At 44.0% G+C, this 26,148-nt stretch overlaps 1 protein-coding gene across 1 annotated transcript in view; it reads right to left on the bottom strand.

Moving 5' to 3' along the window:
- The window catches only part of marco (macrophage receptor with collagenous structure), a 69,930-nt gene that overhangs the window by 23,766 nt on the left and 20,016 nt on the right, over window positions 1-26,148 (bottom strand). Inside the window, exons 4-8 of the mRNA XM_085764682.1 lie at window positions 16,289-16,406; window positions 7,852-7,914; window positions 2,495-2,557; window positions 2,206-2,232; window positions 404-472 (exon numbers count right to left, since the gene is read on the bottom strand). Coding sequence (XP_085620808.1) covers window positions 404-472; window positions 2,206-2,232; window positions 2,495-2,557; window positions 7,852-7,914; window positions 16,289-16,406 — 340 coding nt within the window. The remainder of the gene's footprint in view (window positions 1-403; window positions 473-2,205; window positions 2,233-2,494; window positions 2,558-7,851; window positions 7,915-16,288; window positions 16,407-26,148) is intronic.

Below are 26,148 nucleotides of genomic sequence, written 5' to 3'. Positions count from 1 at the left end.
GGCTGACGAGTCCCGGTTGAGCATGTTCAATCGGCCCCGATGAGACCCGACAAGACCTGACGCTCCCCGACGGAGAGGAACACACCAAACAGACGAGCTCCCGACAACATCTGACGAGGCCCGACGCCCGACGGTCGGGCCGGTGTGTCCCTGGCTTTAAAGGCAAGGCAAGGCAATTTTATTTCTATAGCCCGTTTTTAGAAACAGTTTGTTGCAAAGGGCTTTACACACCCTAAAACCCAGTTGTAGTCAGGGTTTTCATCAGGGTACACTCCAAGATGTGTTGACAACATTGGCAAACCACAATAAACTTACAGGCATTTCTTTAAAAAAAAAATCTATGAATTAAAACTATTCTTATTATTCATTAGGTCATGTTAATTGTGCACTGAAAGATCCTTACCTGAGCCTCCAGGCTCTCCTTTCTCTCCCTTTGCATTTGGTCCTTGATTCCCTGGGACACCAGGTGGACCTGCACACAGACGCAGACACAGACACACACACTGACTGCTGGTACAGGGCAATATTTTAAAAGAGTGGTTTAAGAACAAACAAAATTTCCTGTATTTAAAGCAGAAGTAGGCGATCCGGTCGTTTTGGCTAACTTCCTGTCAGCCGATGGAGTTAGCAGTCCCCGCCCTCGTCCCTACGCCACCACATTCACGCGCATCCCTTGGCTGCACACACAGCCCTTCATGCCGTTCTCTCTCCTCATTGGATAAAGGTTGTAGGATACAAGGAAAGTTTTCTCCTCGGCTTACAGCAGAGCAGAGTGACTGAGAGACCCGTGTTTCAGACCAAACACTCTATGTAAGTGATTTCTGTCGAAAGATAGAACTATTTAAGACTTATATTAACACAAACATTCCGCTTACTTCTGCTTTAAAGCTCCAGTTGGTAAGTTGATGAAAGTGAAAGTAAACTCTGCGACTTGGTCGAAAATTTCAAGATAATACCCCATCAGGTCTCTTTATGAACCTCTGCCAAGTGCCCAACACACACACAGGAACACACAGACACACACACGTGCAGAACGCAGCAATGGACCAATCAGAGAGCAGCATTCAATAGAGCGATGTAATAGAGAGCCTAAGCGGAAGCAGGAAGTAACGGTCACCATGGGACCTCAACTCTGAAAAACTATCCATTCAAATGAACGGGACTGAAAGTTTTATTTCGTGATCCATTTGAATTGTGCCATGAGAAAAAAATATGTCCTCTACCTGTTTAAAACATCACGTTTCATCCCGAGAAATCAGCAGTTTGTTGTAAAACTATTGTAAAATAAAATTCAGAAGAATCTGTAACCAGAAAGACTACAAGTCGCGTAAGTGACGTCACACACCAAATGCCGCCCTTTCCCGTGTCAGTTGGTGACGTATTTTTTGTGGGACACAGATCTGTAGTCCGTGGAGCGGTCTTTACACAAAATACATTCTTCTGTTGCCGTTTTATGATAAACTGCTGATTTCTCGGCATGAAACGTGATGTTTTAAACAGGTAGAGGACATATTTTTTTCTCATGGCGCAATTCAATCGGATCACGAAATAAAACTTTCAGTCCCGTTCATTTGTATGGCGAGTTTTTCAGAGTTGAGGTCCCATGGCGCCGTTACTTCCTGCTTCCGCTTAGGATCTCTATAACTTTAATTATCGGTCCATGTTATTTTGAGACACGAGCTGCTCAGTGAACACAATTGAGGTGAACAGTACTGGTTCCCTGTACAAATAAACAATCCAGAAACGCCAAAATTCTCTTGTGGACAAGTTGTGGCCTTCAAATCTGCCACACTATGCATCAGATTGATTCTAACCCTAACCCTACATCTGCGCTGAATATACAGTAAGTTGACCAGTGGAGCCAGCTGGAGTAAAGTTTTTTCTTTTCCTTTCTTTATTTTTTTAAAAATCTAATTGATTTTGAATTCTGAATTATATAGAGGAATCAGAAAGAGTAAGGCAAGGCAAGGCAATTTTATTTGTATAGCCCGTTTTTACAAACAGTTTGTCTCAAAGGGCTTTACATGGCATCATAACAACATCCTCTGTCCTTAGACCCTCACATCGACTGAGGAAAAACTCCATGGAAAACCCTTTTAACAGGGAAAAGTCAGAGAAACCTGATGGGAGGACTCAATAATGGGCTACCTGGTTTCAACGAAAGGTTTCTAATGTCATGGAAGTTTAACAAAACTGGAAGCTTACCGGAAGGTCCAGGAGGTCCAGGTTGGCCTGAAACAGGGAAGCAGTTTTGAGGTTGAGCTACAGTAAGAGATGACTGCAGTGAGTCCTGCTTTGTCTGGGTGCTACAGTCTGTTCTTCTTTGTCAGTTCTCTAAATGTCCGCAGCAGCATTTTTTTTTTTTTTTTTTTTTTACATTTTTTACTATGTTGGAGCCTCATTATGTAATTTATCCTCCATGTGAAAACACATTTTAAAATCATATAAAAACAAGTACTACATGATATAAAGAATCCTAATGAAACCCACCAACCTGGTTCTCCATGTTGTCCACTCATTCCCATGTCACCTTTGGGTCCTGGAACACCACTGTCCCCTAGAGAGAATATAATATAAAATTATATTTCTGGTATTTTTAGACAACTTGAAGATGCTACTTTCTATAGAAAGTTGTCGTCTTATCCCACTCCTCTCTTCAAAACACAGATTCAAAATAAATTACAGCATTTCTTTGAGATTTTGATAAGAGTACTTTGGATTTTATGAAAATTCATAATCCTGTCACTCCGGTGATATACTGTACCAAAAATACACAAATCTCTGGAGTCCCCCCCAGGTAGACCTATAGTGGTCTCAATAGGGTCACTTACAGAAAAAATTTCTACCTATGTAGACTCTTTGTTAAAACCCCATGTTTTCTCTCTTTCATCGTATGTAAGAGACTCTATGGATATGATAAATACTCTTAAAGGATAATTTCCGTTTTTTACAATCTGGACCTTATTTCTAGCATAAAATACGATCATTTACTCACCCAGATAACTTTGGAAGTCATTCCGACGAAATTAGATCCAGCCGAGAGCCGTGTATCCGTATAATGTGAGTACACGGGGCAGTGCAATGCAGCCTCTAAATAACACATTATCTGCTGCGAAATTCGTTCATTTCACCAATATTTTGTTATGACAGGCTAGTGCTATTCCCCTCCGAGCCCGTGGTGGCATGTTATCAACATCCGGGGTCTATAGGTTGACCTACTGACCTCTGACCTGGATGATGTAATCTCCGACAGCTGCCCGGCGCGGCTTGTTGCTACTGCTAATGCTACGGTTCGTTTCTATGTGTTTCTGACTTGTCAGAAACAAAATGAGCAGCTGGATTAAGTTCAGCTTCCACAGGCTTCCTCTCCTCAACCTGGACTCACTAAAGCTGAGATAAAAATGGACCTGAATGCCAAAGCGGAATGATTATTATCAGAATGAGCCAGGCAGCGGTCGGAGATGACATCATCCAGATCAGAGGTTAGTAGGTCAACCTACAGACCCCGGATGTTGATAACATGCCACCACGGGCTCGGAGGGGAATAGCACTAGCCTGTCATAACAACATATTGGTGAAATGAACGAGTTTCGCAGCAGATAATGTGTTATTTAGAGGCTGCATTCTGCTGCCCTGTAGACTCCATTATACGGATACACGGCTCTCGGCTGGATCTAATTTTGTCAGAACGACTTCCAAAGTTATCTGGGTGAGTAAATGATCGTATTTTATGCTAGAAATATGGTCCAGATTGTAAAAAACGGAAATGATCCTTTAAGAGTATTTATCATATCTATAGAGTCTCTTACATACGATGGAAGAGAGAAAACATGGGGTTTTAACAAAGAGTCTACATAGGTAGACATTTTTTCTGTTAAGTGACCCTATTGAGACCACTATAGGTCTACCTGGGGTGGGGGGGTAATTATCCTTTAAGAACATGGACAGTGTTGATGGTGAGGTTATCATGGTCACTCTGGATGTGAAAACCTATACACCTGTATTCCCCATGAAGATGGGCTACAAGCACCGACTTGCTCCACAGTCTTTACCTTTTTCACACTGTGTTAGAGACTTAGCTAAACTGGTCCTCACTAGGAATTTTTTCATATTCGAGAGTGACTATTTTCGAAGTCGGATGGCTCCTAATTATGCTGGTTTATTTATTGGTTTATTCGAACAAGATATGGTTTTTGGTCCCACAAATCCTTTCTTGTCCCACATCAGAATATGGAGATGTTATGTGCATGATATTTTTTTGTTGTGGACTGGAAGTGAACAAGATCTGAATGAATTCTTTCAATGGATTAACACTTGTAATCAATCCCTAAAATTTACTATGTCGTTTAAAATAAAGGAAATTAATGATCTCGGCATTCTGATTACAAGAGAAGAAAATGGTTTTAAAACAACTGTATATAAAAAACCCACAGATGGAAATGCTCTTTTAAGAGCGGACAGCTTTCATCCACCTCCTTTAAAACGGAGCCTCCCCATCAGCCAATATAACCACATTTGTAGACTGACTGTGTAGTGAAGACATTGACTATGAACTAGGGCATTGACGAATACTGGATTTTAGTATTCGCCGAATACTTCCCAAGAGTCGACGAATAGTCGAATATTCGCCAGATTTTTTTTTTCCTAATCCATACGGCACCTCAGCTGCCAGCCATAACCCTACACTGTTTGCTTCTGTCATAAATACACAATGTATTTGCTGTCATCCATTGTGGATAAGCATTTACATGTATTTAATATTTTATACATTAGGAAGTCTCACTATTATTTGCTATTCATTTCAACACGTTCTAAAATAAATATTTTTTTATCTGCCGGTCATAAACAGAGCTGCGTCGGACACTCCTCCGCTCTAAATAGCCATATATCCACCTTCGGTCGTTGTTACATGCTATAGAATTTAGAAATAAAATGTCATGTTGACTGATTGTAAAACATTTATTTATTAATATAAATGTAAATGATTTTTGTACAGAGCCCCGGGTAACAGCGCAGCTGTTCTGTCCAATACATTACACACCTGAAGCTTCACTTTTCATTCAAACTAATGTTGCTGATACAGTTGTTAGATTTCATCAATGAGAACAACATTTATCTCCTAAAAAATAATTTAACTAGCTGGCGGTAACCCTCTAAAACCTGTGGGTACGTTAATCAGCGATCGTCGTCACAGACGTCAGACGGCCGACCAGCTCTGCAGCCTGGGGAGGGTGACTCGCTGCTCCCGGGAGGCTGTAAATGTCCAAACAGGCGTCATTTGGATAAACTAACCGCACATTAAGGATCGAAACGGCTACTTTCTCTCATGAAAAACTATTTAAAAAGTGACATATTTACAGTGCTACCACGGTAACTTTTAGCTGCTTTGATTTAGCAGCTTTTAGCTGCTTTGGCTTCACCGGCCGCAATGCATTCTGGGAACCACAAGCACTACTAGTCTCACACACGCCCACAGCGCCCCCTGCTGCATATCTGCTGTAGAGCATTAATGTAGATGCCATTCCACGGCTATATTACAGCCATAGACTGTAAAAAAAAATTACAGCACCGGGCTTTTGAAAAAAGAAAAAAAAGGAAAAGGCGAATACTCGACTATGACTCACAGCGTATATATTTGAATATTCGACTATTCGGTGAAACCCCTACTATGAACATCAAGTGGACCTGTAATGTACATAATGATTTTGCTTTTTTTTTTTAAGTATATTTTTGGCCTTTATGTGATAGATCAGTAGAGATGGACAGGAAAGGGGGAGGGAGAGAGAGGGGGAATGACATGCAGGAAAGGGCTGCCCGACACGGGATTCGAACTGGGGCCGTTGAGGACTATAGCCTCTACATGGGGCGGCCACTTTACCCACTGCGCCACGCACCACCCCATAATGATTTTGCTTTTTGATGAAAACCAACTTCAGTCCTCATTTTTTCTGCTAAGGTTTCTTGCCCTGGTAATGATTTTAACACTTAATGTGTTGTGCGTACCTAGGATGCATGGATAGTGTGTTTACTGCGTCCTTTCAGGGTTTAAAGCTCAATTAGCCTACATTTTTCACTCAAAGTCACAACTCAACTTCTCACTCAAAAATAGGCAAAAATATGCCAAGTCACTCACAACTCCACTTCCAGGTATGTGTACAAAACTGCATGTTCCCCGGGTCCTTTTGGGGAAAAGTGGGGAACATAGGACCCTTTTTCTAAAAAAGGGTCCTATGTTCCCCTGTCTGGACACAGAGGGGAACATAGAACCCTTTTGGGGAAAAGCGGGGAACATAGGACCCTTTTTTAGAAAAAGGGTCCTATGTTCCCCTGTCCCATACAAAGTGGGGAACATAGGACCCGGGGAACATAGGACCTGGGGAACATAGGGATGATCCCCACCTGAGCTACATAGCTAACAGTTAGCAGGTTATACTACTTTCTCTCTCTCCCTCTCTTTCTTAGACACGCACGCACACACACAGCCCAGGTTGTCTGTTGTAAACCTTGTAATAATAGCTTGTTGAGTACAGTTAACATTATTGTTGCTTCAGTTTGAGTGTGGATTAATTGTTAAAGGGATAGTTCACCCTAGAATGATATTTCGCTCATTATCTACTCACCCTCATGTTGACTAAGGGCTGGGAGAAGTTTCAGAGTCCTCCGTCCCTTCTCTGAGTTACAGGGGGTCTCAGCGTAGCAGTGCATGTCCATATAACGGTTGTAAAGGGACACCAGAGCTCTTCGTAAAAAAACACACACAAAAAAACATCCAAATACCTCCATGCTGCTCGTATGTAATGTCCGTCTTGTGCTGAAGCCCCAAATTGCGTAATTGTCCCGAAAAAAATTAAATAAGTCTATATTTTAAGCTTGTTTGTAGCGGAAGCTTCTCAAAGCTCCTCTTCCTAGTCCGTCCAAATCTTGCGTGATTCGCAGTAACCGCACTGACGCCGGCGCAAATCACGCGAGATTTGGACGGACCAGGAAGAGGAGCTTTGAGAAGCTTCCGCTACAAACAAGCTTAAAATATAGACTTATTTAATTTTTTTCGGGCCAATTACGCAATTTGGGGCTTCAGCACAAGACGGACATTACATACGAGCAGCATGGAGGTATTTGGATGTTTTTTTGTGTGTGTTTTTTTACGAAGAGCTCTGGTGTCCCTTTACAACCGTTATATGGACATGCACTGCTACACCAAGACCCCCTGTAACTCAGAGAAGGGACGGAGGACTCTGACACTTCTTCCAGCCCTTAGTCAACATGAGGGTGAGTAGATAATGAGCGAAATATCATTCTAGGGTGAACTATCCCTTTAACAGTTTGTTGGGTGTTGTGAGCGGTGCACCAATAGCGTGATCCTGTTATTGATGAGTTGTATTTTAATAAGTGAGGGATAATCTAATGTATGTATGTGAGCTGATGTGCCGACCTGACCCCCCGCCCCGCCTGCCTACCCTGTCCTAGAGCTCACCGCACGTCACTGATGGGCAGGTGTGCAAGGTAGAGCAGATTAGAGATATGCATAGGTGCAGGTTGTGACTTAGTTGTGAGAAGCACATTTTTAAGGTGGCGTTGAACAGAAAGCCAGTGCAGCTGCTTCCTGGCCTCTAAGTGAAACACTAAATGTGAAGTGAGGAAGCAACGAAGGGTGACTCACCTTTGTGGGGAGCATACGTCAGTCCAACTGCCCAAAAGTCCGACGGCTCATTTCTCTGACTACCCATTCTACAGTGTTAAGGTGTTAGGGCTACTTAAGTCGGAGAAATGGGAGGTAGGACTAATGGACGCAAAAATAAAGAAATGTATGGTCGGAGAAATGGGTAGTCGGACAGACGTCATGCGCCCCACCTTTGTAGCCCTTCTCTCCTGGTGGCCCAGTATTTCCATCTCTGCCCGGAGAACCAGGAGGTCCTAAAGAAACACATAAGAATATTGCTTATATGTACATATGGCAAGGCAAGGCAAGGCAAGGCAAGGCAAGGCAATTTTATTTGTATAGCCCGTTTTTACAAACAGTTCCATCCATGGAAACCCTTTTAACAGGGAAAAATCGGAGAAACCTCAGGGTGAGCAACAGAGGAGGGATCCCTCACCCAGGACGGACAGACGTGCAATAGATGTTGTTACAGACAAGAAAAAAGTTCACAGTTTATGCCACACTAGAATCTGGCATTAATGCTATAAGAAAGAAAAACACAGGTATACTGCATACGGACTAAAGTGCTGACAACGTAATCAGTGTTGTGGTGCATTTGAGTTGTTCAGTTTTTGTTTAGAATGTGGGATGTATGGCTGTGGGAATGAATTAAATGTTTTTCTTGACAAGGGGACTGCTTAGTTATGGAGTTCTGATAGCAGAGTTTGAGTTTTTCCAGTTATTTTACATGATTGTTTGATGATCCGGGGGTGAATGTGAACCAGGATGTGATGATGAAGGTCAGGACAGATTCAATCGGTGATTTATATGCTGTTGTTAAAATCTCCTGCCTGCCTGGGGTGCTGGGTGATGCAGTGCGTTAAGCAGGCGGCCCATGTGTTGAGGCTATACTGTAGTCCTCGTGCAGGCGCCACCGGTTCGAATCCTCTCTCCTCTCTCCTCTCTCTGCCTCCCCATTTCCTGTCTCTCTCGACTGTACTGTCAAATAAAGGTATGAAAAAAGCCCCAAAAAATATACTTAAAAAATCCTGCCTGCCCTACAGTAAAAGCTAGGTTTTCTTGTCCCAGATGAATAAATCCGTTCCAACGTGTTGCCACGGTCTCTCAGGTATAGGGGTTGTCAACAGAGGCTCCCTCTGTGTGGTCCTGTGTTTGATGCATATGGGACAGTTTCCCACTTTTCTCTTTATTTCAGTTGAGAGCCCTGGCCACCAGACTGACTGACGGGCCCTGGCTCGACACTTTCATATCCCTTGGTGACCCTGGTGGAGGATGTCAAGCATGTCATCTTTTAAGGAGCTGGGGATGACGATCCTCTGTCCCTTTAAGAGAAGGTCTCTAGCCATGGACAGGTAATTTCTCACATACCGATATCAGGTGGCAAGTGAGCTCTGTCAGGCCACTTTGTTTGACAGTACTGTCTCAATGTACTGCAGACAGGGTCATCTTTCTGCTTCTCTGCTAGCTGTTGCAGCCTTGCTTCAGTGGCTGGAAGAGACTGTGTGGCTGTGTGACCCACCGGAGCTCGTGACAGTGTGTCCGCCATGATGAGCTGCTTTCCTGGCACGTGTACAATGTTGTATGTGAACTTCAACAGTCTTTGTCGAAATCTCAAGACACGAGGAGGAAGCTCATCCAGCGCTTTGGAGCTCAGCAAAGAGACCAAGGGCCCTATTTTCCTGGCGCAACTCAGGGGGGCGCAACTCAGGGGAGCTCCAAAGCGAGGCGAGCCCTGGCGCAGCTGGCGCAGCGGCATTTTCCTCCAGTGCAACAAGGTGCGCAGCGGATTCGGTAAATTGGCAGACTGCTGTGCGCCGAGATGGGAGTGGTCGCGCAGCAGGGGGAGGTGTCGACAGATTCACCGTGGCGCAGTGACAATTTGTTGCAGATAGACCGCGCGGAGAGTGCGCCGAAAGCTCGCCAGCTCCAACCTGGTCTAATCTCAGCGCAAGGCGCAGCGCAGCCAGCGGACTGGTATTTTGACTGCCCAGCTCGCAGTGCGCACACATCACCAAGACCTCACAGGCAGGTTTCCACAGTTCCAAGCACATTTAAATGCAATTAATAATAATAATAATAATAATAATAATAATAATAATCATCACAATAACCCCTATTTATTGTATCTGAATCAGCACATACACGTATATCTATATAGATTGTCCCGTCACACTGATGACAGATCAAAGGCTTGCGTAATGGAAACTCAGCCTGACTGAATTAACACAGATGAAACCAGGGAGGGACTGAGACAAAAAAGCAGCCGTGGATGTCCCAAGAGCAGGTGTTGACACTACACACTGTGCCGGTTGCGATGATCAGCTATTTATTTATTTATTTATTTATTTACTTATTGATTTATTAGGGGCCAGCGCGCATCGTCACGCGACCAAAACAAATAAAACTGGAAACAAATAAACTATCATCTCTCACAGCAAACCACAATCAGCCTCGGCATCATAGTGAGCAGATATTCACATCTCCCCTCTCAGGTAAATTCTAAAGAAAAAAGAAAAAGAGAGACGCTCGTGATGCCTCCTTTACGCACAGCTGTTTGTTTATGTTGTGATCTGTGCACACGTGTTTAAATATAGGTTACTAAATATGAGTGTCTTTATTAATGGAAAAGGGGTGTGTGTGTTTTGTTTTTTGTTTTTTTTTACTGGGCAACAGCTCTCAATATGTCAGAGCAAACCTGGATAACATCATAACCTCCTCCCTCCCAGACTACTTTTGCATCATCAGCCCGTGAGGTCTGTTCGCGCGACCGGACACTGCGAGCTTGGACCGGACCAGAACATCAGTTTCCTCCCGTCTCACTTGCTTTGAGAGATGATAGTTTATTTGTTTTCAGTTTTATTTGTTATGGTCGCGTGACGATGCAGCTCAATAAATCAATAAGTAAATAAATAAATATATCAGATAATCGCAATGGCACAGTGTGTAGTGTCAACACAGCAGTAATCCATCCTCATCTTTCATCTGTGCAGCCTTTGATCTGTCATCAGTGTGACGGGACAATCGATATAGATGTGCTGAATGTGTATGCTGTAATCTGTATGTGCTGATTCAAATAGGGGTTATTGTGATTATTAATTCCATTTAAATGTGCCTGGAACTGCCTGTGAGGTCTTGCCTCCCTCTTCCACGGTGAAATCAAACGTCCGCCTCGCGCGCGCGGCGGATTTAAAGGCGAGGAGAGGAGCTCATTTGATTGGTGAAGATCTGACTCGGCTGTGTCAAACCCACTCCACGCCTTCTCTCCTCCCTCTATGCCATTTGCGCCGGTGGGAGGGAAGTAGGCAGGATGCGCCCCACTGCGCTTCGAAAGAAAATTGCAAACTGCTCCTGGACACGCCTCGTTGGCGAAGCGAACGCGGAGCGCAGGCCTTATCCGCTGCGCCTGCGCTAGTTTACGAAAGTAGAGCCCCAAGGGTTTGTGATCAGTCTCGATTGTGAAGCTCATACCTAGCAGGTACGATTGCAGCCGTTCACATGCCCAGGTTGCTGCCAGTGCCTCCTTCTCGATTTGAGTGTTTCTAGTTTCTAGTTCATAGTGTTTCTCAGCATCAGATAGCTGTCTGGAGATAAACACCACCGGTTTCCAGTCTTCACTCTCTGGCTGTTTCTGGATCAAAACCGCTCCGATCCCGAACGACGATGCATCAGCCGACACACACGTCTCTGCATATGGTGAGTATACGGCCAGGACTCTCCAGGGTGAACTCAGTTCTGATTTTAGCTTCTGAAAAGCTTTCTGCTGTGGTGTCCCCCAGCACCATTCTGTCTTCTCTGACTGAAGAATTGTTAGGGGCTGTATATATGAGGAGAGGTGAGGCAGGAACTTGCCCAGGTAGTTAGCCATGCCCATCACTCGTCTGACATCAGCAACGCAGGTGGGCTCTGGCATGTCCAGTATGGCTTTGACTTTGCCTGGGTCGGGTTTCACTCCTTCTGTCGAGAGGCTGTGTCCAAGAAACATGAGTTTGCTTTTGGCGAATTCACACTTTTCCTTATTCAAAGTCAGCCCCTCCTCACTAAGTCTCATCAGCACCTGGTGCAGTCTAGTATCATGTTCATTCTGATCTTTGCCATACACCAAAATGTCGTCAGCATGACACACCATGCCCTCACAGCCCTCATGAAGTTGTGTCATCCGACGCTGAAAGTGTTCTGGGGCTGAGGATATTCCAAACGGCAGCCTGTTGAAACAATAGCGGCCGAATGGAGTGATGAAAGTGGTCAGGAGAGCACTGTCTTCGGTCAGGGGGATCTGCCAAAACCCTGACGTGGCGTCGAATTTGGTGAAGATCTTTGCTCCTGTCAGCATCGCTAGTGAGTGATCCACATTTGGCAGGATATGTCTCTCCCACTGGACCCACGTGTTCAGGTTTGTCAGGTCTACACACAGTCTGAGTCTTTCCTTTGATTTTGGTTTCGGCACCACCACGAGGCCAGCACACCATGAGGTGGGTCGTGTGACTTTAGATATCACCCCCATAGCCTCCACCCGATCCAGTTCTGTCCTCACCTTGTCGCGTAGTGGGAGGGGAACTCGACGTGGGGCAGACAAAGCATATGGTGTGGTGCCTGGTGTGGTGGCTTAGGACAACGGATGTGAATTAGCAACTATGCTAACTCCGGCATATTTACATTGACGCTCTGGCTGACATGTTGATTAATATGCAATGTCCTAATCAAATAAATAAATAAATTGAAAAAATCCCCATTCAACTGTAGCATTTCAGTCCACTCATTGGCTTCTTTTGAGCGCATTTCTCCTAAGAAAGCAAAGTCCTCCTTTTCGTTACTTTCCATTTGCACCTGTGTAATGTCATGAACAATGCAGCCTGATCTGCATTTCTTTGCAAAATGTCCTTTTTTGTGACATTTCCTACACTCTGCATCACGGGCAAGGCAGTCTTTCCACAGGTGTTTCTTTGAATTTCCACATCTGCCACATCCTGAAGACTGTGTGTCACTTTTCTCTTTTGTCCCTTTTTGTCCCCTGCTATTCTTTTTATAAATGACTTCCACTTGTCCAGTTGCTTGTCCAGTTGCTTGCTCTGTCCCTCTCAGCACTGGCTGTTGTTTTTTTTCACTGCTGCACTCTGTTTAGGGACTGTTCGTTATTTATCATCAGTGCCACCGGAGGGATTCACGGGACTTTTTTTTTTTTTTTACATGACCCCCCTGTAGGAGTCAGTAAATTTTAACATGACCCTGCATTAAGCCTTATCAAAAGATACATGACCGCCCCCCCCCCCCCAGCCATCGACACGTGACATCGCATCACGTAGCGCGTGACACTACATTATTTCATTTTGACAACCATGTGTGCAACACCTTCTCATCAATCCATGCCATTTATCAGCTGTTATTAAAACCCAACTCATCAATAACATAATCGCGATTTTGGACCAGCTCACATTACACAACAAGCCATTAACGATTAATCCACACTCAAACCGAAGCAACAATAATGTGAACTGCACTCAACAATGTATTATTACAAGGTTTACGACAGATGACAGACAACCGGGGGGCGACCGCCATTCCGAAGGACCGCCATTCCGACGGTCTGCCAGTCCGAAAATTCCCGAAGGTCCGTCATTTCGAACTTCCCGAGGGGCCGCCGTTCCGAATGTGTTTTATTTTGAAAATTGACCGGATTCTCTCATGGTTTGACTTCCTGCCCGGCTTGACACGACGCGCCGCGGGGACAGCGCCCGACCGGCCCCTCCCCCTCCCCCTCCCCCTCCGCCTCCAAAGTTTCACCCAGGTGCGAGTCTGATGCATTACATCCATAGTCTGATGCAGCTGCGGCACTCCTGCTGAAAATAAATGTCCTTGCTCTCTGCTTTGGTTAGGTTTAGGCAATGTAGAAAGGAGTTGGTTAAGTTTAGTAAAAAGGTTAGGTAGAGGCCAATAAAATCGCAGTTAATATGTATCTTCCCCGGGAGTCGAACCCTGATCCACCGCGTCAAAAGCAGATGCTCTGACCACTACGCTACCACCGCAATTAGGCTTATTCACTCCGTGCCGTAAACCATTCAAGATTTTTTCAGGTTCGGAATGGCACCCTTTCTTTCAGGTTCGTAATGGCACCCTTTTCCCATAAATAATTAAGGGTCGGCATTCCGACAAATTAAAGTAAACGTTCGGAGTGGCGGCCCTTCGGAATGGCACCCTGGAACCCAGACAACCTGGGCTGTGTGTGTGTGTGTGTGTGTGTGTGTGTGTGTGCGTGCGTGCCTGCGTGTGTAAGAAAGAGAGGGAGAGAGAGAGAGAAAGTAGATAAAACCAGCTAACTGTTAGCTACCGTAGCTCAAGCGTTGGTCTCCTGTCAGGTAAAAGCTGCCGTCTATTCCTCAAATGTAGTTCATTAAGTTGTTGAAATGTAGTTCATGAAGTTGTCTCCGGTACAGTTATCACTGCAGTTGAATTAGCCGCTAAACTGCTGGACGCTAAAACCGAGGGGGGTACAATACTGAAGTTAAACTCACTCACCGATAAAAGACGTGCTAACCCGCCTGCAAAATTTTCATTTAGTTCTTGGCGAAGCGGTTAGCATCGTCGCCTGCGGTGCGGGAGACCCGGGTTCGAAACCCACTCAGGGCAGACCAGAGCAATATAAAATAACGTTGTGATTTGGGGGCCATTGCTCTCATTGTCATCAGTGCTTGCAGCTTTGAAATGTCCCGTTTTTGTTTTGTTTTTGGTGGGCATTGCAGTGTCCTCCAGACAAAAAGTTGAATGACCCCCCCTCGCTGACCTTTTTTTTTTTAGTGGACCCACCCCTCAACAAAAAAATATTATGACATTTACCTCCGGTGAACTGTAACTGGTAACTGTAAGCTTTCTGATAGCCTAGCATCTCGTATGCCTACAACCAGGGTTCAAACTTAACTTTTTTGCTCACTGGCCAACTGGCCAGTGAGCAAAAAACGGCAAAAAAACGGCAAACGGCAATGCATGTGGCATTGATCAGATATCGCAGCACACGTTTATTTAACGGCAAAAAAAACGGCAAAAAAAAAAAAAAAAAATCGGAGCGATGTTTTTTTGCCGTTAAATAAACATGTGCGCTGCGATATCTGATCAATGCCACATCCATTGTGCTCTGTCTCTGCTGATCGCGCTCATATGGAACTTTTCTTATTGAAAGTGCAGCCAAACACCAGACTGAAGAGAGAGGAACAGCAGAGCTCCTCTGACAGCTCCTCTGTGGAGCTGCAGGAGAGCTGCCACGTCTTTTTATTTTTTTATTGCAGCGCCGTTATTACAGGTGATGCACATCTATAATTGATCCATGTTAAATACACACGTGCGCCGCCAGCGTTGTAATCGGTCACAAATCATTGCTATACGGCATGTTGTGAGCTTTAAGATCTGCACGACACCGGCTCACAACCCAAGCGTCACAGCCGGGTCGGGAGGAACAGTAACAACAACGAAGTAGTTTGATTTTTTTCACTCGCCAGAGTGACCAGTCAGCCGGCTTCCTTTACTCGCCAAAGCATCAAAGCTAGTCGCCACTGGCGACTGGCGACCGCTAATTTTGAACCCTGCCTACAACTATACGGCCCCTTATTAACTGTTCTCTCAAGGCGCCGAATTCACAGTGTTCAGCCAGCGTGTGTACTGCAGTTATGAAAGACTCCACACTCTCACCAGGCTCCTGGCTCCGTCTGTTGAAGCATGCTCTTTCAAATATGACGTTCCGCTTGCTGACACAGTGCGCATTGAAAGCTTTCCGTGGCACGCTTGTATGACTTTTTCTCTGCGTCCGTCAGAGGTAGTACATTCAAGATATCTTCAGCGTCGTCACCAGCCACATACATAAAAGTGTTCACCTGAAACTTCTCCGATTGCTTGTCCAGTCCTGATGCCATTCTGTAGCGTTCGAAGCGTTTCATCCATCTCGGCCATTCATTAGCGTCCGTGAAGTCGAACTTGCCTGGTGGGGCTAGCTGTGGAGCTAGCGGCGGGGCTACCTGTGCGGCTGCTGCTCCTTGCATGTTTCCCTTGTTCTCTTCTTCTTCTTTTTTTTTCAGGTTTAGTTCGTCTTCTCTGAGTTTACAGATCCCACACTGACACCATGTTGTGTTATGTCTTATGTCGGGCGATAACAATGATGAGACGGAGAGCAGAGTAGCTACATCCAACTTGTGTTTACTTCTTAAAGCAGAAGTAAGCGATCCGGTGGTTTTGGCTAACTTCCTGTCAGCCGATGGAGTTAGCAGTCCCCGCCCTCGTCATGGATCTACTGGTCCTCGTCCCTACGTCACCACATTCACGCGCATCCCTTGGCTGCACACACAGAAGGACCGCCCCTTTATGCCGTTCTCTCTCCTCATTGGATAAAGGTTGTAGGATACAAGGAAAGTTTTCTCCTCGGCTTACAGCAGAGCAGAGTGACTGACAGACCCGTGTTTCAGACCAAACACTCTATATAAGTGATTGCTGTGATTCTTTACTTCATGACAACACGTACATTTTTAGGTTGTATCAGAGACGTTGTAGGCTACAGGCCTAGTTCTTATGCAGTGGGCGTGGTTTCTTTGCCTGCAGCGGACACGCCCCCACTGTCCTGACACACACACACACACACACACAGTATCGTACCAGGTGTGAGGCTGATGGTTGTCAGTCTGCCCTGCAGGTTGTAGTTGCTGGTGTTGAGAAGGCTCAGGTCAGCCCTCAGCCTGACCAACTGGCCATCCTCCCCACACAGACCGTTGACCTGTTGACAAGGCAATAACAAACTTTTAACTGTGATGTCAAAGCAGTGCTAGAAATCTACCTTCAAAGAAACACTTATTTCTATCTTATAAAAATAAGTACCTTTCCTCTTTCACATAAGTTGTATTCTGATAGACAAGCATGATATAACTGTCCATACAGTACAATCAATGATTTTGTTAATAAATAAAGGAGATATATTTGGATAATCAAGAATGTCATTTATGTAATTTCACATTTATATTTGTGCAGTTAATTATATATTTACTTCAGCACTTTTTACATGTATTTGTTTATTTATTAATGTCTGTATTTATTTATTTATTGATTGATTTCTGTGTTTCTACAGAATAAACAATATTACTCGTAACTTGGTCATCCTGGTAGACGCTCCTCTCTGTTGTCAGGTTAGATAAGATTATGATGAAGATTTTATTCTGTGGGTTATGGGGCGGGACTAGATAAGCTTTAGCTTCTCCCGCTTTCCCTTTCGGCCATGTGCATTGTATTATTTGAACTAAAATGAAGTGTGATGATGATGATTTAATTGACATGCCCGAAATAAACAAATAAATAAATGTTTCTCTCTATCATATTGTGAAGTAATTCTCTAAATTGCCTTGGAAATATGTATGTGAAGATTAACTAGAAACAGCAATGGAACATGCGTGTGAATGCTGAAAGCCATTGCTGAACCATGCTGAATTAGCAGAATAAATTGACAAAGACATGCGGAATGGCATACAAGAAACATGTCCAAGGAAGGAATTGAACCCACAACTTCATGAGTAGTAACCTAACACACTAACCATATGGCCACAGAAGACCTGAGTTACAATGAGCTTTATACTATGAGGAATCAAAGGCTGTCCAATGACAGCTGAATAATTGTAATCAAAAGTCAAGCAACGATGTGAAATGACTGAGACAGGAATTGAACCCACGACCTCATGAGCACTAAACCTTTACTCTGCCACTCGGCTACAGAGAGCACACTGCTTTCAAGACTGTTGTCATTCATTGTAATGTGATGATGTGCTGCAAACTGGTACGAGTAATCAAGGAGATAACAAACACCTGTAACCAATTGAAGGCGGGGGAGGGGAGGTTAATTCTGCCAGTGACGTCCAATAGTGGGCAGCGCAGGACAAGAAATGATGGATACAAATCATTCAAGAGCTTTGCTTTTCTCTGCTGCTCCAGTGCATTTAAATCTTAGAGCAGTAGTATAAATAAGAAACATGTCCACAACCCTGGACCTCATGATTGGCAACTGTTGTGATATTTACCCCAAAATCGTATATTGCTATAATGTTTGGGATATTGACATTTGCCTTAGACATATGATAAGCTTGTGACAATCAGTTTAATAATGAAGCATGTAATCAACTTTTCTATAATTGGTGTAATTACTGTGTTTTGCTCTTACAGCCCAGAGAATGACATACACATGACAGGGGAAGTAGCAGTTACACACAGGGACTGAGTGTACTGGTTGTTTGATAAACAATTGGGATATCTGGTCTTCGTACCTAGTGTAACTGTGATAGTCAGCTGACGCAGGGGAACGCTGACGAATGCGGGGGGTTGCGTGTCTTGTCCTTTTCTCTTTCTCTTGTCCCTTGTTTAATAGGAGCTATCAACAGCTGATCAGCACCAAGCATGAGATTGGGGTCAGACACGAGGTCATGGCGTACGGACTCCAGCCAATGAGGATTCACATTACATCAATTACATCATATCTTGCATTTGTGTAATCAGTAACTATAAAACCGGGCAGGGACAGTAGACAGCATCGGACTTCGTGAACTGATGCTGCTGCGGCATGTTGGTCAGGGAAACTTAGTCTGGTCCGGAGCTCTGTACACGATCTCTTTTCCTAGTTGATTCTTTTATAAATAAATATCTAAAATTTTGTAACTGAACGTCTCCTGCGTACTTCATCAAACGAACACGCGAGTTCAAGTTTTAGAACTCTTCAAATGGTGACCCTGACGTGATGAAGGCAGGATTTTGGGAAAAAAAAAAAAAAAACAACAGGACAATTTGATTTATCTCAGCTTTGAGTTCTTTGACTCAGACAACCCAGGCACAAGGACAACTGCGAGGCCTCGACTAAACAAAGGGGAAGCAGATCCCTGTTTGACCAAACATCTGCACATTGGGTTTAAAACAAAATTGACAGTTGGCTTTTGTATCTGGATCATTGTCTGTAGAGTAAAGGAGAATCTGGGAAAAGAGATCGTGGTGAACCGCGGTGGAGGCTGTAACCAGTCTCTGGGAATGTTTGGGATCCCTCTGGGTAAGTTTGATATATTTTTTTTTTCTTTCTTTTTTTTGGTTTATACCCTGGACTGGATCCGGGACTCTAGGCCTGACAAGGACGCTCACGCGACGTGACACTGTAACTGGTGATCGCAGACCCGTGCGTGAGGGCAGTCCGGGGTTCGGGGAGTCTGACTGGGTCGTCCGGGAGGGGGATTGAGAATCCCCCACAAGGGTGCGAGGCCCGGGGTTTGTAGCCCTAAATATTTTGGGTGCGTTCGCTATTGACCGAGAGTAGTGGAGCACAGTAGGTCACTTAAAGGATCAGAGGAGCAAGCGAGAGGCGGTAGTCTAGGGCGACTGCTGCAGAGTGTGTTAATTTGTTTTCTCCGTAATGGAAGCTAAGCTTGTGATTCTCAACTCACTGTAAGAAATTCCATATTGGAGATATCCAGTGAGGATCCGAGAGACTGAAGCGTCTGAGTTGTTTAAGAGTGTGTTAAGTGCAAATTAGTAAAAAGTGAATGTTTGAATGTGTTAAGATAATTGTGTGTCAGTAAGAGTGTGGTAAGTGTAAAATAGTGCAAAGTGAATGTATGGATGTGTTAGTATTATTGTGTGTCGGAGTGTATTGAGAGTCTGAATGGTTTAAGTATGGCTGTTGAGTAAAATAGTGTAAAGTTTAATGCATTAATGTGTGAATGTAATTGGGTGTCAGTGCAAATACATTAAGTGTCTGAATTGTTAAAAGCATGGATGTTGGGTGAAATAGCATAATGTGCCTGAATAGGGCTGGGTAAAAAAATCGATTTAATCGATTTTGAATCGATTTCATTTAAATTTTGTAATATCGATTCAGAGGGCATGAGATCGATTTTTTTCCCCCGTTAGTCTTGTGCGTGATGAAGCAGCGGCGCGGTTACGTCTGACGCTCTGACTCAGTAACTACGAGCGGAGTTTCTTTCTTCCTCTTTGTAACTGTGCAGTGTAGCTATTGCTGTGTTTGATATGATTAAAAACCAAACCAAACTACAAGCTCAGGTGATCTGCAGGTTATTGTTTCACTTGAGCGCTCCAACGCTGTGTGTGTCTGTGTGTGGCAGCGGTGCGCTGACACACACACAGACATCTACAGGAACCGCATGTTCTTCAAGCCGCAGGTGAGCGTATTACCGCAGAATAAAGGACACGAGCAGCTCCGTGTTTTCACAGTGCGACTTTTCTCCTCCACTTTATGACCGTCGGATCATAACACATGACGCCCGGACTCTGGAGATAGGCGACGTGACCGGGCCGGACTCGTCACAGGAACCGCTCCACACATTCACTGTCACTTTATTTACCATGGGCTCCGTTTCTACACATTTCCTCCCTCAAGAGGGAGGGAGGGAGCTTTAGCTGCTGCAGACTTGATTTGAGACACTTTGTACTTAAAGAAACAATGCCTTAATTATAAATTAATTAATTAATGCAATTTGCAGTGATGGAATGTTGCAGTTCAAGTTCACTTTCACTTGCAATTCCTTTCTAATTTCAAAATTGCCCTTTTGAGACTTGGGACAGTTTTATTTACAGTTCAAGTTTAAACTGTCAAATTTAGTTAAGTTAACACTTAAAAGCTGAATCGTTTATGGTGAAAAGAAAAAAATAAAGAACATTGTATTTTGTAACAGAGTTGAGCCATTTTCATTTTTTAAGAGGAGATTGAATCGATTCTAATGAAATCGAATCGAATCGAATCGAATCGTGATTAATCGATTTAGAACCTTAGGAATCGAAATCGAATCGATTCAGGAAATTGGCCACAATACCCAGCCCTATGCCTGAATGTGTTAAATGTAACCATGTGTTCGTGAGAGTGGATCAAGTGTTGGAGCGGGTAAAGTACGGCTGCTGAGCCGTCATATCTCAGCTTTCATGTATGAATGTGTGTCTGTAACGGTAGTTTAGTAATTCCATAGTACGAGTGAAGGTGGTGAAAGAGAAACAAACAAACAAACAAGGTGCTGGGGAGAATATTGTAATTCTGTACTTTGACAATAATTACAACATTACACCTGTGATATAAGAAGCCAGAGCAGTCACAAACACACACACAGACAGCGCTGAGAGAGACACACACACACATAGAATCACTGAAGACAAAACAGTGCCACACACACACACACACACACACACACACACACACACACATACACACACACACACATAGATTCACTGAAGCCACAACAGTGAGAAACACACGCGCATACACAGAGAAACAAAACACAGTGACACACACACACACATAGTGACAGAACAGGGTGCCACACAGAAAAACCAAGATGGAAAGGACGACCCTGTCCTTAAAAGAACAGTGGAGGTTAGTTAAACAACAGGTAGTCAGTGGACATACAAAAAACAAACAGACAAAAATAAGCGAACAGTGCGACGTATTGTGAACCGAATTACTGGAAGGCAATTGTGAAGGGAAGACAGGTGGTTTACTTGGTCTGTTTGCTCAGTTCAAGGCAGCAGCAAAGCAGAAGTTAGATAAACATGAGAAGAGACGCCCGAACATACTTTAAAAGAATAATGAGAACTGCTAAAGGTCTAATACATCCTTACATATAATTATTGCATACACATAGAGGCGTGATACATAGTTTTCTTTTTTGGTAAAGGAAGGTTCTAAAAGAATGTTTTTTTTTTTTTTTTTAACCAATCATGATACTGTTTAAATATTTCCACATGCGTGTGCAATGATGAAATGCTTGCTGCTGGTTATTGCAAAGAAGAACAGCTTACACATAGTCGCTCACATATAGGCTGCTATTTGCAATGAAGACCTGCTTACGCACAATATTTGAGTTAGTTGATTGTTGATATGACTGATTTATATCAAAAGGGGGATACCTAAAATCTCCTGCCTGGTTGTGTTACATCTTAAGGAAGGTGGTCACCTGCAGTTTGGGGGCCTGCTGGGATGGCTACCACCAGCTGATGTGATACAATACAGGGATATCGTTCCTACCTTATTTTGATTGACAGGATGAAATCCTGTCAAAAGGGGGAATTGATAGAATTGGCTGTGTTCTGAGATATTATGTACTGTGTTTGTATAGTTTGCTGTATGGTTTAAGATATCATATGTTCTGTACTTGAACGTACATAACCTAATGTGTGTACACACAAAGTCAGATAAGATAGTGTGACTCTAGCCTGATAAACAAGAACAAGATGTAACTGCAGAGTCCTTTAATTTGTCACTTAGGTCTGTTGCATTAGATACACGCCTGACCAATACACACAAACACACATGGGGCTTATCACAGATCAGAAAATGGTGATTGATTACACTGACATGGTAGAGAGAGGGAAAGGATATAGGTATCTGTGGGTCACTGTAGATGCATACACAGGCTGGCCTGAAGCCGTACCCATAAGAAAAAATGAGGATGCAAAGTTTGGGGTAAAGTTTCTGATCAATTAATATATGTTGTACCATGAATTTCCAACAAAAATCAGATCAACGCCATGAGAGTACTGCGAACAAAATAATACAGAACAGGAATGGTTTACATTTAGATTGGCTATATTGGAATGATGTTAAATGTGCTGCCTCACTGACAGTGCCTGCTGAAGCACTTCAAAAAACAAACAAAAACAAACGGGGAGCCCGTTGTCATAACACCAAAATCTGACTACAGGCGTTGCCGTAACCAAGATCCTCTCAGACCTGAAGCTATTGAAGCAATAGGCCTGTGTTTGATGCTTTGCTGAAAAGCCGGCGTAATTGTACCATGTGCTGGTTCTCCATGGAGAACCCCTATTTTTCCAGTGCAAAAGATTTGACCTGAGAGCGAGCCTGCGGAGTGGAGATTTGTGCAAGACCTGCAAGCTGTAAATGCTGCTGTGCAGGCCAGGGCGCCGACGGTACCGAATCCACACACATTCAAACAATCAATTTTGGTTTGCATTTTTGATTGTTGCAGTTTGTTTGGGCATGACAAGCTATTGCAGACAATGGTTTGCTCGTCATGCTGAAATAGAGGCACCATCAGCAGCAATTGCTCATGGAGAAGGCCTAAAAAACTAGGACTCTGTCACTTGGACCACTACAAGATCATGGGGAAAACAACAACCTGTGGCTTATTCTTCATCTGGACTTGATGCTGTGGATGCAGGTCTGCCTCATTGTCTCAGGGTAGTAGCTGCTGCAGAGAAAGCAGTTATGGCATCATGTGATATTGTGGGATACACCGATTTGACCTTGCTAGTCCCACATGCAGTATCCCTGATCCACTCGAGCAGAAAGCTTACACATCTGTCTGCTGCGAGGTGGCTTCATTATAATGCTGTTCTGTTGGAATTGCTCATCATGAAGGTAAAGTGATGTACTGTTTTAAACCATGCTACTCTTTTGCCAACAGCTGAGGACGGAGAGACTCGCGACTGTGTGGCGGTTATAACTTCTGTTTGTTCACCCAGGCCGAATTTGAGAGATGTGCCTGTTGAAAATACTGATTTTAATCTTTCATTAATGGTTCAGCTTCTAGGGATCCAGAGATGGGTAAAAATATTGCAGGTTTTGCCGCCACAACACTGCACGAGACAGTCACTGCACGACCTCGCTCATCTTTACACTCATCTCAGGCACCTGAATGGATGGTTTGTACAGAGGTGTGTAAACTGGCTGAGGGCAAATCTGTTAATATTTGCACAGCCAGCAGATATGCTTGGGGTGTGGTTTCTGATGTCCACCGTCATGTGCTGGTTGCTGCTCTCTTGGACGCCATGTTGTTACCTAAACAAATTGCTGGGGGTAAATGTGAAGCTCACACTAACAACACTGATCCTATCTCTCTAGGGAATGCACGAGTGGACATGGCTGCAAAAAAACAGCCTCACGGCTGCCATTGTCTCATGAGATGTTTGGTGCCTCACTAACCCTTGATTCTACTCCCCCAGTTTTGACTACAGCAGAGATGGCAGAACTGCAGATTAGGGCCTTTCAGGCGGAGAAGGTCACTCGAAGAAAAGCAGGCTGCACTGTAATTGACAGAGTGTGGACAGGCCCTGATGGCCTGCCATGTCTCCCCAGCTATTTTTTCACCCCACTTTGCTAAATTGACACATGGGTTGGACCATGTGTCAAGGGGGAGAATGGTGAATGAGATGCTGAGACACTGGTTCACAAGAGGTTTCACAAATTAGGCCACTGAGTTTTGCAAAAGAGGTGTGATTTGTTCCACAGCAGCCACTCACAATGTTTTTGAACCATAAGTTTGCATATCACGCCCGCCCTGATGGCAAGAAGTCAAAGTTTAGATCCAGCATTAGTGGACTAAATCTGTCAGATTTAAGCTAGTAGAATGCCTCACATAATTTTTTGTGTTTACTAAATTGCCAAGAACATTATTATTAGTGTGGAGGATTTTCCCTAGATTTTATATAGAGCTTGTGTTTTAAAATTGTTGCAATATTACAGAATGTTCCTAACACTTCATTTTCACCCTCAAAGGCCTCCTAAAACATCTGAGTGGTTGAAAAAGTTTTGTTTTGTTTTCTTCCTTTTTTCTCTAGGTTTTACTATATTTGGGTTTCATAGGGTTAAATATATCATTACAAGATGGGGACAGAGAAGTGGGATATGTTTTGGGTTTTACATGCATTGCTATTTAATTGTTTTACCTTTTTTATGAGAGACGGCGGGACGAAAAGGGGGTGGTCACGGAGACCAGGTACAGGTTCGAACCAAAACGAGAATACACCAATCAGAAGGGTAAGAATCTACAGGACACCGGCTTACACTAGTATGGGGGGCATCGAACTAAACTACTGACTCACTGTGGGCACGCGGACAAAATTGGGTGTATTTAGCACTGGGGGTGGATCAATCCGGCACCGACACAATGGAACTGATCAAAGTTAATATGCTGACACTAGAACCAATTGAAATCACGACCACACCTGCACCCCAGTCACCCGAGGCAGAAAATGAAACACACAAGGTTATTGAAATTGACTTGGCCAAATTAACAGGTAAGGATATTGGTTACTGGTTATACTGAAAAAAACATGTGGTTGGATTGGCTAGCAGCCACAGCCAGGCATTAACAATCCATTCACTGACATATTTGTTAACTGGTTTGGTAAATGGCGAAACTTGGTGATCTCCGTTATCCCCTCCCTGATTGCCGTCACACGTATGTTGATTTTGGGTGGGTATTGTTGTGTCCCCGGTATTCGTTTTCTCTGTGTCCGCCTCATCACTGCCACCATGGAGGAGAAACACGTCCCTCCTCTTCCCTACCAGAGGCCACTTCTGGGGGAGGGGGAATGAGAGGAGGATGAGATGGTGATGGTGTTTACAGAGTGACAGGGGGTGTTGATCTCAGAAAAGTCTGAGATCAAAAGGGGGATTGTTGTGATATTTACCCCAAAATCGTATATTGCTATAATGTTTGGGATATTGACATTTGCCTTAGACATATGATAAGCTTGTGACAATCAGTTTAATAATGAAGCATGTAATCAACTTTTCTATAATTGGTGTAATTACTGTGTTTTGCTCTTACAGCCCAGAGAATGACATACACATGACAGGGGAAGTAGCAGTTACACACAGGGACTGAGTGTACTGGTTGTTTGATAAACAATTGGGATATCTGGTCTTCGTACCTAGTGTAACTGTGATAGTCAGCTGACGCAGGGGAATGCTGACGAATGCGGGGGGTTGCGTGTCTTGTCCTTTTCTCTTTCTCTTGTCCCTTGTTTAATAGGAGCTATCAACAGCTGATCAGTACCAAGCATGAGATTGGGGTCAGACACGAGGTCATGGCGTACGGACTCCAGCCAATGAGGATGCACATTACATCAATTACATCATATCTTGCATTTGTGTAATCAGTAACTATAAAACCAGACAGGGACAGTAGACAGCATCGGACTTCGTGAACTGATGCTGCTGCGGCATGTTGGTCAGGGAAACTTAGTCTGGTCCGGAGCTCTGTACACGATCTCTTTTCCTAGTTGATTCTTTTATAAATAAATATCTAAAATTTTGTAACTGAACGTCTCCTGCGTACTTCATCAAACGAACACGCGAGTTCAAGTTTTAGAACTCTTCACAACCCAGCAAACTAACCTCTCAACCACAGAGGGAGATAAAACATGCAGAATTTTATACCGTGATAAATCAAACACTGTCCAATGCAGCTGTAGTTTACACACAGGGTTCAAAATTAGCGGTCGCCAGTCGCCAGTGGCGACTAACTTTGATGCTTTGGCGAGTAAAGGAAGCCGGCTGACTGGCCACTCTGGCGAGTGAAAAAAATCCAACCACTTCGTTGTTGTTACTGTTCCTCCCGACCCGGCTGTGACGCTTGGGTTGTGAGCCGGTGTTTGTGCAAATCTTAAAGCTCACAACATGCCGTATAGCAATGATTTGTGACCGATTACAACGCTCGCGGCGCACATGTGTATTCCTCTCTCTT

Source organism: Trachurus japonicus, chromosome 21 (assembly GCF_045865225.1).
Source record: "Trachurus japonicus isolate A0001 chromosome 21, Traja_1.0".
NCBI classification, from domain to species: domain Eukaryota; kingdom Metazoa; phylum Chordata; class Actinopteri; order Carangiformes; family Carangidae; genus Trachurus; species Trachurus japonicus.
This window is presented reverse-complemented; position numbering and strand designations above follow the sequence as displayed.